A 12,241-nucleotide genomic window follows, 5' to 3' on the forward strand; every position below is an offset into this window, starting at 1 on the left:
GTTCTGTTTATCCTGGTATATATATACCACCCTAGATCCATTTATTGTTCTTTCTGTAATAGGGGTTAATTCTCTGATTTATTCACTTTGGTTTGGTTTGTTTTTGTTTAACGTCCTATTAACAGCCAGGGTCATTTAAGGACGTGCCAGGTTTTGGAGGTGGAGGAAAGCCAGAGTACCCGGAGAAAAACCCCCGGCCTACGGTCAGTACCTGGCAACTGCCCCACGTAGGTTTCGAACACGCAACCCAGAGGTGGAGGGCTAGTGTTAAAGTGTCGGAACACCTTAACCACTCGGCCACCGCGGCCCCTGATTTATTCACAGTAAACAAATAAGATTGTAAAGTTATGTAAAGGAGAATCGCAAAATCCAACATCAGAATTTAATTTACATGTTCATTTACATTTTATACAAAATTCAACTTCATCGCATTGTCAAAACAACACCAGAGAGAATCTCAATTTACCTCCGCTATGTACACCATAGTACGGCAATATCTGAGACCGCCATAAGTCCGCATTCTGATCTATCAGAGTTACTTCCCTTGTTTCACTCTAGATTCTCCCTTCTTTCCCCATCTTTGCTAGCCAAGGCTTCTGATTACGTTTCGTGGAGTGAAACGTAATCAGAAGCCTTGGCTAGCGAAGATGTTCTTTCCCATACCCATCGCTATACGGTCACCTTTCGATACATTATAAACAATTATGAATCTCTGTATAAAGGCCATTCTTATGGGTTCCATTGTGTGGTCTTTATAGACAGGTTAGATTATATCATTGAACCTGCTACATTTTGAGACAGAAAGGTCTCGGAGTCAAGGACGTGTCGGTTAAACTAATAACAATGGGTATCCTAGGTAACATATTCACGTGCGTACATGTTATATACATAGTTTTGATAGATTTTTTATCGTGTTTAATTTTGTAAGATGTAAGCAAAACGACGCAAAACTACAAATGGGTATTTTCATTTTATATATATGATGGTTGGTACAAGATGTCGATGTACGGGGTGCTTTCTATGCTTATTCTATGATTAAATAAAATTGAGACATTTACGTATGTCTCTGACGTATTCAATAATTAGGTTCATTTCAATCCTAAATTAACATTCAATACAACAAACATGTAAACAATTCATTTCAGCTTTCTGGATGATTTAGATTGAAATAGTTCATACTGGTGTGCTATATCTGTCTGGCGATGAACTTCAATAGCAAGTCTGAAGCAGTAAGAGAGATTTACACAAGTTCATATGTAACGGCTTAACATCTTAAAATTTCGACCATTTTTAGCAAAATGATTACAGTTTCTATGATAAAAGTGTACCTAACACTACAAGTTAAAGAAAACGTATCAATACTACTCAATGTATAAACTCAGCACTAACATTGGATAACGTACCGCAGACGTTTCTATGCTTTAATGGGAGATTGATTGTCTAACCAGAGTCACAGAAGTTTGAAATCAGCTACGCATGGTGTCTTTGACTCCGTCTCCACGGCGGTAACTGTAAGCTCTGTATCGCCAAAGTCATAAACCACAAGCAAATCTCTATCTTCATTTGATGGATTAGGCACTTTAATTTCCATTTCACCAAGCAGCTTACAACAGTCGTCATCTGTGTATTCCGGTGATTCTTCTGTTGACTGGTATATTTTCAGCATCATGCTCTCTTGGCACGGAGTTGTTGTTGAGTAGGAGCAGAGTTTTTGGTGATGAACGGGGACGGATGTTCCTGCTTGCATAAAGCTGGAAAATACATCAAGACATCTGTCTTTACCAGAAATCTGACATTTCTTGTCATTCCTGTGTTTCATTGTATTGAAATCTGGCACAATGCGTACCCCATAGGTGTATCTTACAATTCTCGAATCGATTGTGTCCGGTTTGTGCCCGTAAATCACCGCACCTTTCAACACAGACAAGCCAGCTTCACTTGGAATGATGACTCGCTTGTCTGGAAACGCCTTCCTGATGGCCGCTTGTACCATTGGTGAATCCGAGAATCCACCAACAAGCAGTAATATGGAAACTCCATTAGTTTCCGGTCTTCCGAGGATGTCTTTCAGATGCTTGACTATATCTTTGATGACCTCGCCGAAGAACACTTCTTTCACCATTTCCGCGTCGATCCTGAGTTTGTCACCCAGAAGTGATATCTTCCCTGCCACCGTACTGTCCGCAAGTGCATCCTTGAAAGTCTCCCCTTCCTCCGCCATTATAGTATTGATGCCTACAATTGGGATTGTCATGTTGACCTTTCCCTCTTTTTCCGGAGTAACGGTTCTCTTGACGGTCTCAAATTCCCTGTACAGGTCCAGGTAACTACCTGGGAATCGTTCCGCTAGCTCAGTCATTACAGGTGTTCCTACCACCTGGATGAACGCTGAGTGGACAAATTTGCTGTCGACTGCGGTACCACCACATGATCCCCCACTGGCTTTGTAGAGCTCCTTCAGTTTACCTCCATCCAGCTTCTCGTGTACAGTGATGTCAGCAGTTCCTCCTGAGGAATACAAAAGACAAAAAAAGGTATAGTACACCTGTCATTAAGTTATCACAACAAAATGCCTATCAAATGTTGCCGTAAAGCCACACATTGTAGGCATCAGGTTTTGTACAACACCAGTTTAATTTTGACAGAATTTCACTCTCGGAGTTATCTCTATTATTATTTGAACCAGGATTTAATCAGATACAGGTACAAAATATGGTATTTTAATTGCCGCCCTACGAGAACAGTGAGGAAACCAAAATGTTTGTGTCATTGGAAAAAAAAATAGCGGAATTCAACAATTTGATCCTGAATCACGAATCCCCGCAAAACGGAAAACAATGACATACCCTCAAGAAGGTAGGTTTTTCTTGTACTTCACCTTTTTCAAGTCGACACTACAACATTTATGGCAATGAGATTACCTCCAAGATCGATCACCATATACTTGGTGCCCGTCTTGGTGACGGAGAAGCCAGGCTCAGATCCGGTCAACTTGTCGAGTGGAAGGTGTTGACAGTACAGGGAGGCTGCTTCTGGTTCTAACGCAATTTTCAACTGCTTTCCGGGAATTCCGGCCTGACGTGGGAAGACAATTGGGATACAGTGTAAGTCTTACAGTTGCTTTATATGCGTATTATATTGATAAGTCAACAAGGACCATTGTCATCGTAGAGGGAAACCGATAGGCATATATAATTACTATAATTATCAAGCGCCAATAGGGTTCTCTACACCTGCATGGACCTTGTTGTTTCTGTTCAGAAGAATCAAATTTGATAATGATGTATAATTGTTGTGATATGTAAAGGCCATGTAGAATCAATACCGCGTGTTTCTGTACCTTATAACAGACTTTAGCGATGAAAAGACGTTACATCAGGATAACAAGATTACTTCAAAATTGCACCGGAACCTTTTCCTGTTTTTCTTCCGAGTAACATCTAAAACAGATTTCTTCGATGTCATCTTTATACATGCATGCATTACTCTAAGTCTCGTCCCTTTTATCAATTGATAATGATTGAGTAGCTTGTGTATATGAATTATCTGTTTTCCATCCTTACCTGTACCGCCGCTGAGCGCATGAACTGTTTTGCAGTGTCGGACCAGATGGCAGGCACGGTAAGCACCCACTTGATCTCGATTGGAGTGATACTGGTACCCATGTTTTTCAGAGTCCCCATCAGGTGGGTCTTCAGGGCACTGATAGACTTGGCAAACACGTCCAACGCATTCAAGGTTTTCCCGGTGACGTCTTCAACAACGGTAGTCTTTGACAACTCCTAAAACAATTATATATTGATTGGTCTTTGAATATTTGATGGATATTTTATAGTGGGTGATGGCTCCATCATAATTTCGAATCCAAGTACGTTAACTTTAATGTCACTTATTTGGCTGAATAAAGAAGGGTGTACAATGAGCAGTAATCATAAAATTTCCGTGTATATGTATTTGTCTATATATTAACCTGAATATACAATAGTAGGTAAAATCATATTTTAATGCAAAATTAAGATTCGTAACTTACAGAGTTTTCATAAAGTTTCATCTTGAATCGCTGGAAGTAATAAAAGTCAGCTTCTTTGCCTTCTAGGGTGATGTCGGAGTAAGTATTTTCAGCCTCGTATCCGAATGACACCAGATTTTCATGCTTGTCTAGAAGAAGACATGTTGGGGTTTTGAGGGACAATAGGGATGCACCACCAGCCACCCATGCCTGGTTTGAGTGGATCCTCAAAGGATTGTCCTTATAATCAGCTGTGGTAGAGAAGGCGTAACCAGAGAAGGTCGTCCCGAAGTCTATCGCAGCCACCAGGAGTGTTTTAGAGTCCATCGTCTGGCAAGTAAAACAACAATTCCCAAATCGCCAAACGAGGGCTATAAAATAATCAAGAGCAAAGACACGAGGTCCAGGTACACGTAACTAACGCTAATAAAGAAAAAGGGGATTAAAGATAAGGTGTTCGGAAGGAAAAGCGTATGCTGGGCAGTAACAGCTACGGTAAGCCAAGTTATCATTTATTCATGGAGCGATGATCCAGTAGTCAACTTAATCATATTAGACAAATTATACACTTTATGAGATATTTTATAAAATATCCGATATATTACCTGAGGTAAGATATCTCATAAAGTATATGAGATATAAAAAATATAAGAAAATGAAATGAGATATCATATATATTAATTGCATTCAGAAGAAATGTTATCGTGATCTGTCTCAATATTTGGTTGGTAGTTTTTGGTGTTATAAAAGATTATTTCTTGTGCCTGTTATATAAGTCTATTTATTTTTTTATCTGTTTATCTATTTTGCATTTGTTGGTGTTAATTAGATATATTTCCATAATCAGGCGCCATTTTCAGCATTTTGCTGATTATTGGTGTATACGCTGTCGGCGATGTTACATTTAGACTATATTATAATAGAGTATTTTGTTTAACACCGCGTATGAAACACACATTCTCATTCATTGAAGATTTTACCGTAGATGAAAAAAGTGAAATCATTAAGAATCGTATGCGGATATGATAATGGTTTCATTTCATATTTTATAGCACAGGGGAATTGAGAAACAGACGTAACCCATACCAATCCTATGGTTGTACAACATGATAACGGTTTGGTACAATCAAATATATCATATGTCCGGTTCTGTTCCTTTACTTTTCCCTCCATGAACTAAGGAGAACTTTTTTTTTATTAATATACCCATTTATTATTATTATTATTATTACATATATTTCTAAAAAAAAAAAATACCCATTTAATAAAAACGAAAAAATAACCAACAGTTGTTAAAGGCCCGACTATACATATAACCCGATCGATCCCGTATAATTAACCTTTCCTGTAAGTGCTTCGTCTTACCAAAATGTGAGGAGTCATTAAAAAAACCCAAAATATTTTCTTTGTCGATCTCGCGAGAATCTCGTTTTTTGTCATCAGATATCTCTGAAACTTTTCTTATATACCATGTAGAAAGCTTATAAACATGTAATATGTCTTATAAACATGTAAAATATCTTACATACTTTGGTTAGATACTGAATCAACATTGCTCCATGATTAAATGACAAATTAGCTTTGTTGTAATCAAAGATCAAGGTAAATTGTTTTCCTGGCTTGACTTATATAATTCGAATAGTAGTTTATGATGACTTTTAAAGCTTATGATAAGTGGATATCTGTGAAACCTTATTTGTTTGTCAGGGGTTACACAAATTACTATATTGTCTTTTCCGTAGCCATACTTTTTAAAAGTTTGGATGCATCATGGACTCATCATCGCAGCATTCCTTTTAACATTTTCATATTCGAATGACTATATTGAACATTCGACGAAGGCAGTGTCATCATAATGTGATCATGGCTGTACACACACAAACAAACTTTAAAGAAGCTAACCATGCATACAACACTTAGACACAGGTGTCGATTACCACTACGTAAGACCAAGGTATTGGCCGTTTTGTCATATAGATTAATCAGCTTAATAATAACATCACGAAAATTGTAATTTTTAATCAAGACATTTAAGTGCAATTGCATTTATATATTGTGTGTGATTATTGCAAATGAAGTTAACATTAATGATGAATTATTAAATCGTTTTCTAATCATTCATTTTAACTATAACTACAGTATGTTAAGCTGCTGAAAGCGATTTCTGAATTTTTGTACCGCTTTCTATCGTTCACAAACACTTACTTAGTATTAAACTTAATTTGTTGTGTAGGAGCATAACTATAAGAAAGAAATAGATTAAAAAAATCTGTTTTAATTACGCAATTTTGTACAGGTGTACTGTGGCAGTTAGCTAACACTGAAAAAGGGACCATACCGAGACAGACAGTAAATAGGTCACAGCGTCAAGGACGTTTCGGTTACGATACAAATACCATACTCGTAAAATAAAGTCATACATACGCAACTCACATTAACATCTTATATTTGAAAAAACAACTATCATTAATGATTACTTATTGATTACATGAACAAAATCTTGTGTATATCCATGTAGTATTGTAGAACGGCAGGAGGTACTTTCGGTTCAGGTATGCGTAATATAGAGACTGGTTTCTGATTAAAGTTTGATAAAATATTATCAATAATGTTCATATTGATAAGTTCTGTATGCACAATAAACCAAAGAGTACAATTGTATATCAATTGTGTTAAGTGTGTATTTGTCATTTGAAATATGAATCAAGATGTAGGTTACCGATATATGGCGGCGTTTTCCTCTTCACACCGCTGTCCCTCAACTAGGAAGTGTATCTGCGTAGTGTGTTTACAAAGACCACCATCAGGGTATATTCCAGGAAGTAAAGATAATCTATTCGAGGAAACAGTTTTGTCACGGATGAGTTACCATGTAATTTCAATACATATCCATTTTATTTGATGCGATTTATAAAGATTATAAAAATAGAACATATTCATTACTACTGACGTATATACAACTTTAGTGGCTTGTAATCTAACTGTGGTTTTAATATCACCTACCACATAACTTTTACGTCGAACTTTAACTCAATGTAGGAGGACTGTTTTTCAGTTTTCGTATGCACTGACTTGATACTTGATAATAAACACTTTTTTTTTTCAAATTGCAGTATTTTAAGGTTTGCATTAATGATTTTTAACTGAAGATACCCCACTTTTAAGGTATTAAGCAGCATAGAATATACACAGAATATTTTCTTTGCAAATACCTTGGTATGGAATTTCATATATCATCCTTTGGATGACATAGGATGGAATGGTTTTGGTAAAATTTCTCTTGGGATAAATCAAACCCCATAAAGTTACACGATAATACCAAAACCAAATAATTGGACAAATGTAATAAGTACTAATGATTCAAATTACTTTTCATGTGTGACAAATATTGAGCGTGTAAAGACCTTTTTTTGACATCAAGCAAAAATGCATATAACTTCATACTTGAACAAGTTTTATTGTTATGGTGTACTTCTAGTTACTTAAATACCAGTAAATACCGATTTGGTCCAAGAAGGTGTGCCACATTAAACTAGATACCAGAGGTTGCACCATATTCCTTTCAAATGGGATAGTTTAATCAATAACATTGTAGATTGCAATTTCAGAAAAAAAAGTCGCATACTTTCCGTAGTTTAAGTCTACAAAAAAACCCCAACAAAAAACAAACGTATTTACCTGTCATGACATGACATATCTTTATCTAATATGATTTTATTACAAACCAACACATACGCTGGCCGTATCTAACCGTATTAGCTGATTTGAGTTTAAATCACTTTATAACATAATTTTGAGGCAGAAAACGCTTACCCTGCCGGAACACTTGGTCTCAGTCTCCTTGTTCCCTTTCAAAGGTCTCTGTGTAAATGCGTCTGTTGGTATTCTCTCTTAGGTGTTTATTGACTACCGTGGTACTATGTTTGGGTATATAACTCAGCAACAGGTTCGACATCATGGACATTACCGTCATACTAAATACACAGGTAAGTATCTTAATAATATCATTTTTCGTTTACTAAAAGTGCAGGGAGACTTTTGATGCAATCACAGCAAAAACAGGACCTTTTGAGCCATGAACGCAATTCGACCTAAGAAGGAGAGGATGGATTCCGAGCTTAATGGCCATCTTTCTGGATTTGTAATTCTGTAGAAGACCACGAAAGAGATACATAAACATTCAGCACCATTTGTAAAGGAAAATGGGTTCTAGGTTTGACCCATGTTAAAATATATTAGTATCAGTTTGGTGAAATGTACTGCTTTTATATAGTTATTTCATGTTTTGCATGACAGGTCTTGTTTTTAATTGCAAAAGTAGTCATGTAATATACCAAAATGTTTGTCTGGACGCGTAGTTTCTCAAAATCACCAATAGAGGTACGTTGCTGTAGATGAAATGAGTTTCTTCCGTACAGTAACTTTCTGGTAAGATGTGGCAGGGAATAATTACTAGTCACACAGATGATCAAACCCCAAAACTATCAATACTGTTATGCTCACAAGTGTCTATGGCACCATCTATGGCGATTTATTTGACCGGATTTGACTTAACGTTCGTATAATCACTTATTTCGTTTTGACCTTCAAATGCAAATGGTGGCAAATGGTTATTTTGGCCGATATATGTGATACAAATGAGTTCTTTCTGCCCCAATCCCCGAAACATGCATTTTCGCATATTTTATTGAAATGTACAAACAGCAAATTACATGTCAATAGCATGGCCCATGGTTAGCCATGATAAAACCAAAATTGACCTAATATATGCTTTAAAATAATACTGATATCACTGACTTTGCTATAAGATGGCCTTTGACAAACTGAAATAGTCGACCTAGTGACCACGATTGTGTGTAACTCAGAACATACTAATGGTATCAATGTATACACACTTTGACCCCGAAATAAATAATACGACAAACTATCATTCATAAATATTTATTTTTGACGTTTTAATCAGCATTATATCAATATATATAATATGGGGTCGCAACAAACGCAGAACTTATTGATTTTGGATCACTTTAATTTTAGCGCTCACTGAATTCGTGGGATGATGAATTGGTGTACCCATACTATTTGTCATAGATAACAATATACTGAAACTTTCTTTAGCCCAATTATGATTCAGTGCTAAAATTATATAACCGCTGAAGTACCATGGGTTACAGTAAATTTTATATGAATGAGAAATTAAGAAATATTCCCGGATTTAAGACAGAAAATTGTATACCAGACACATTTCAACCGTCATCTCAGTTTGTACTTGATTATGCCCTCATTATATTTTGCCCTTTAGACAATGATTTGTGGAATTTAAATATACTTCATTTAACTATATTTGATAAAACAAATATTTTTCTGGGAATATTGTCGGGAAAAGGTGGAGAATAGTCTCATTTCATGAACATTCAACAGAAAAATTACTTTGTCATTTTTTAAAAGCTTAGGTCAATCATTCAAGCGTAAATTCGGTATCCATTTCTGAAATGCAAATCACTGACTTGAGTTACTTGTTTATAAACAACGGAGACCTTGGCGGAGGTGATTTGAAGGTTTAACATACAATTGACGAGTGAGATTTCATGGATGTGAAAACCAAATATCCTACAGAATGTCAGAGAATGTTTTACTTATACACTTCCGTGAGTGGATACCACTAAATATCACATGTAATGATATATACTCATTATGTTATATACTAGTACCATATCCGACAGGGTTCTGGGTTGCGAGTTCGAAACCTACGTGGGGCAGTTGCCAGGTACTGACCGTAGGCCGGTGGTTTTTCTCCGGGTACTCCGGCTTTCCTCCACCTCCAAAACCTGGCACGTACTTAAATGAACCTGGCTGTTGATAGGACCTTAAACAAAAACAAACCAAACAAACCAAAATCCCACAGAAACTGTTGTCTTTGTTATATATCGACAGTATCGGGGAAAAACATGAAGCGAAGGTGTCATTTTGGATTTTTTTCTAATAAGATGTTAATGGAAATCTTATCACTGACAGCTTATCTCCTTATTACTAAAGGTAAATTTTCGTTATAATCATTATGCACAAAAAACATTGTATATAGTTATAACGAGAGAATATATTTTACAACGAAATGAATTTCGAGCAATATTATATCAACGAAATAAGTTATATGGTACTTACGAGATAAATATTAATGTACCCGTCTTTATGCAATAGCAATACTAATTCTGAATGTCTGTACATAGACCTAGTATATATCCCTAAACAAAACTCGGTTTATTAAACATAAATGTATGGTATTTTGTAGAGCAGCGTGGCGTTGTAGGAGTTATCCCCCCTACGGTGTACTGACATTGGTGACTCCACTACCAGCGATCCCCCCCCCATTTCAAACAAGAAAGAGTTCTCGATAAGTAATAAGTCATCTCTATGAAGGCACACAATCAGCGGTATCGTTTTAAGAAGTGATCTCTCGTATGTAGATAAAATCCCTTGAAAGTTAAAATAATCATACTTATATATTTACAGGTAAAAGTACCTTATGTTTAATACTAGTTTTATAGCATTAAATGACAAAACTGATGTTAGCTCAAGTTATTTAAGTATAGGTAGACATAAAATAGCGTTTTAGTTTTTATAAAGCGTTTCTAAAAAATGGCTGTTATTAAGCTACAGAATATTCCATATCTTCATTAAACACTCGCTTACACGACAACAGAATACCTTCCTTAGCCATGGGTCCGTGGTGCTCGTTTTTATACCATCAACATATTCAAGGTTTGCTAACATCATCTGTCAACCTCAGTTGTGTTTAAAGACTTGAAGAAGGATTATAATGCAGTGTTTGTTTACGTACAAATAACGGATCAATGGATTTAGGAATTTTGCAAGTACATGCATGTCAGAAGGGACAAAAATTAATACTAGGATATGCTAATTACATTTTGATGTGACATCAAAAAAGTTTATTTCAATGTTGTTTCAGCCAAATTACCAGTGTTAAACATATCCATTTGTTTAAGATAAATGATGATGCACAAACGTATCTAGCGATGTGGAAAACAAGGATACACAAATTCATGACAAGATAGACCACTCTATCTTACAGTTCTTATTGAGATGGCGTAGACAGTTTGATGACGCTAGGCAGATAAATAACTAAACGAGTAAATACCATGTAAATATACCATACTTAAAACTCTCCGATAATAGGGTATATATTGATAAATGACAGTCATTGCAAAAGTAAAAGATCAGTATGAATATGCGTGTTTTGAATATATAACACCTTCCAACATTCAACTAGTGTGAAAAGGGAGAAATGAAACAAAAATCCACAATGTTCATTTACAACACAGTTTTACTAAACTCTCTGGTTATCATATTGCAAATTATATTCTTCATCATCCTGGCATCAGTTCTCGATACCCTTTATATTTATTTGCATATGTGCGGTATTAGTTTGTATTGCTATGTCTTTCCTTACATTATATATTTATCATATCCTAAATTGTTTATTTCCCATTAGAGCCTGTACCTGTGTATATTGATTTGGATTAGTTTTTTTCTTATGTGGATATTGCAGCAATTTTCATAGCGACACTCAAAAACACTATAAAATAGTTGCTTGCAGGCACATGCTAGTAGTCATCTGAAAAGCTCATCATAATACTCTCACCGAAAATAAATTAAACACCTTTCAAATTATTTTCAACGGGTATACATAAATATAAATCCGTTTTAAGCAATATACAACAGCTAAAAAAACCCGAAAGTGGTCGTTAAGCTGCCTTAATCATTAATCATTCCCAGACAAACAATTCTCTCTAAATGTTAAAATAAAATTGACTTCAAAAATAAGAAAGAATTTATATTCGATAGAGCCGACTCAGTTTTTGGCTTATGCTCTCCCTCACTTTATCGATTTTCAGATTAGGGTTCGGTTTCGTTTTTACGTCGGTATTTTTCTCATTATTTACCTCGCTTAGTAAAGTGAATGTATAATAATTGCTTTGTGTATGCATCTGTGCATGCGCCCAGTCTAGTCCTGTGTACCAGACATCTCATGAAGCCCGCAGCAGATAAAGTTCATATTAACGTCAAGTTCTATACCTGTATTTTGATGGTCAACGGTCAAGTTAATGGGTCAAGTCTACACTAGTTTCTCATTAATTGGGCCAAGTATATTTACATTGTATATGAGCACTGGTGTGTTAATTTGTGCGTAATTAAAATCAAAACAAATGCTGA

The 12,241-nt window shown here is 35.8% G+C and overlaps 1 protein-coding gene across 2 annotated transcripts; it reads right to left on the bottom strand.

Moving 5' to 3' along the window:
• Window positions 1-350: 350 nt before the first annotated feature.
• On the bottom strand, window positions 351-6,822 carry LOC117337214 (heat shock 70 kDa protein 12B-like). Of its 2 annotated transcripts, none has more exons than XM_033898071.1 (5): window positions 6,729-6,822; window positions 4,031-4,339; window positions 3,564-3,782; window positions 2,922-3,075; window positions 351-2,508 (listed from the first exon to the last, which is right to left on the bottom strand). In XM_033898071.1, exons 2-5 carry the CDS (start codon window positions 4,334-4,336, stop codon window positions 1,451-1,453), a joined length of 1,737 nt encoding a protein of 578 aa, XP_033753962.1. In that variant the 5' UTR covers window positions 4,337-4,339; window positions 6,729-6,822; the 3' UTR covers window positions 351-1,450. The 2 variants fall into 2 exon arrangements, with proteins under 2 accessions (XP_033753962.1, XP_033753963.1); XM_033898072.1 differs by having other exon boundaries at window positions 4,031-4,380; window positions 6,729-6,810.
• Between the last annotated feature and the right edge of the window lie 5,419 nt (window positions 6,823-12,241).

Source organism: Pecten maximus, chromosome 11 (assembly GCF_902652985.1).
Source record: "Pecten maximus chromosome 11, xPecMax1.1, whole genome shotgun sequence".
Lineage (NCBI taxonomy): Eukaryota > Metazoa > Mollusca > Bivalvia > Pectinida > Pectinidae > Pecten > Pecten maximus.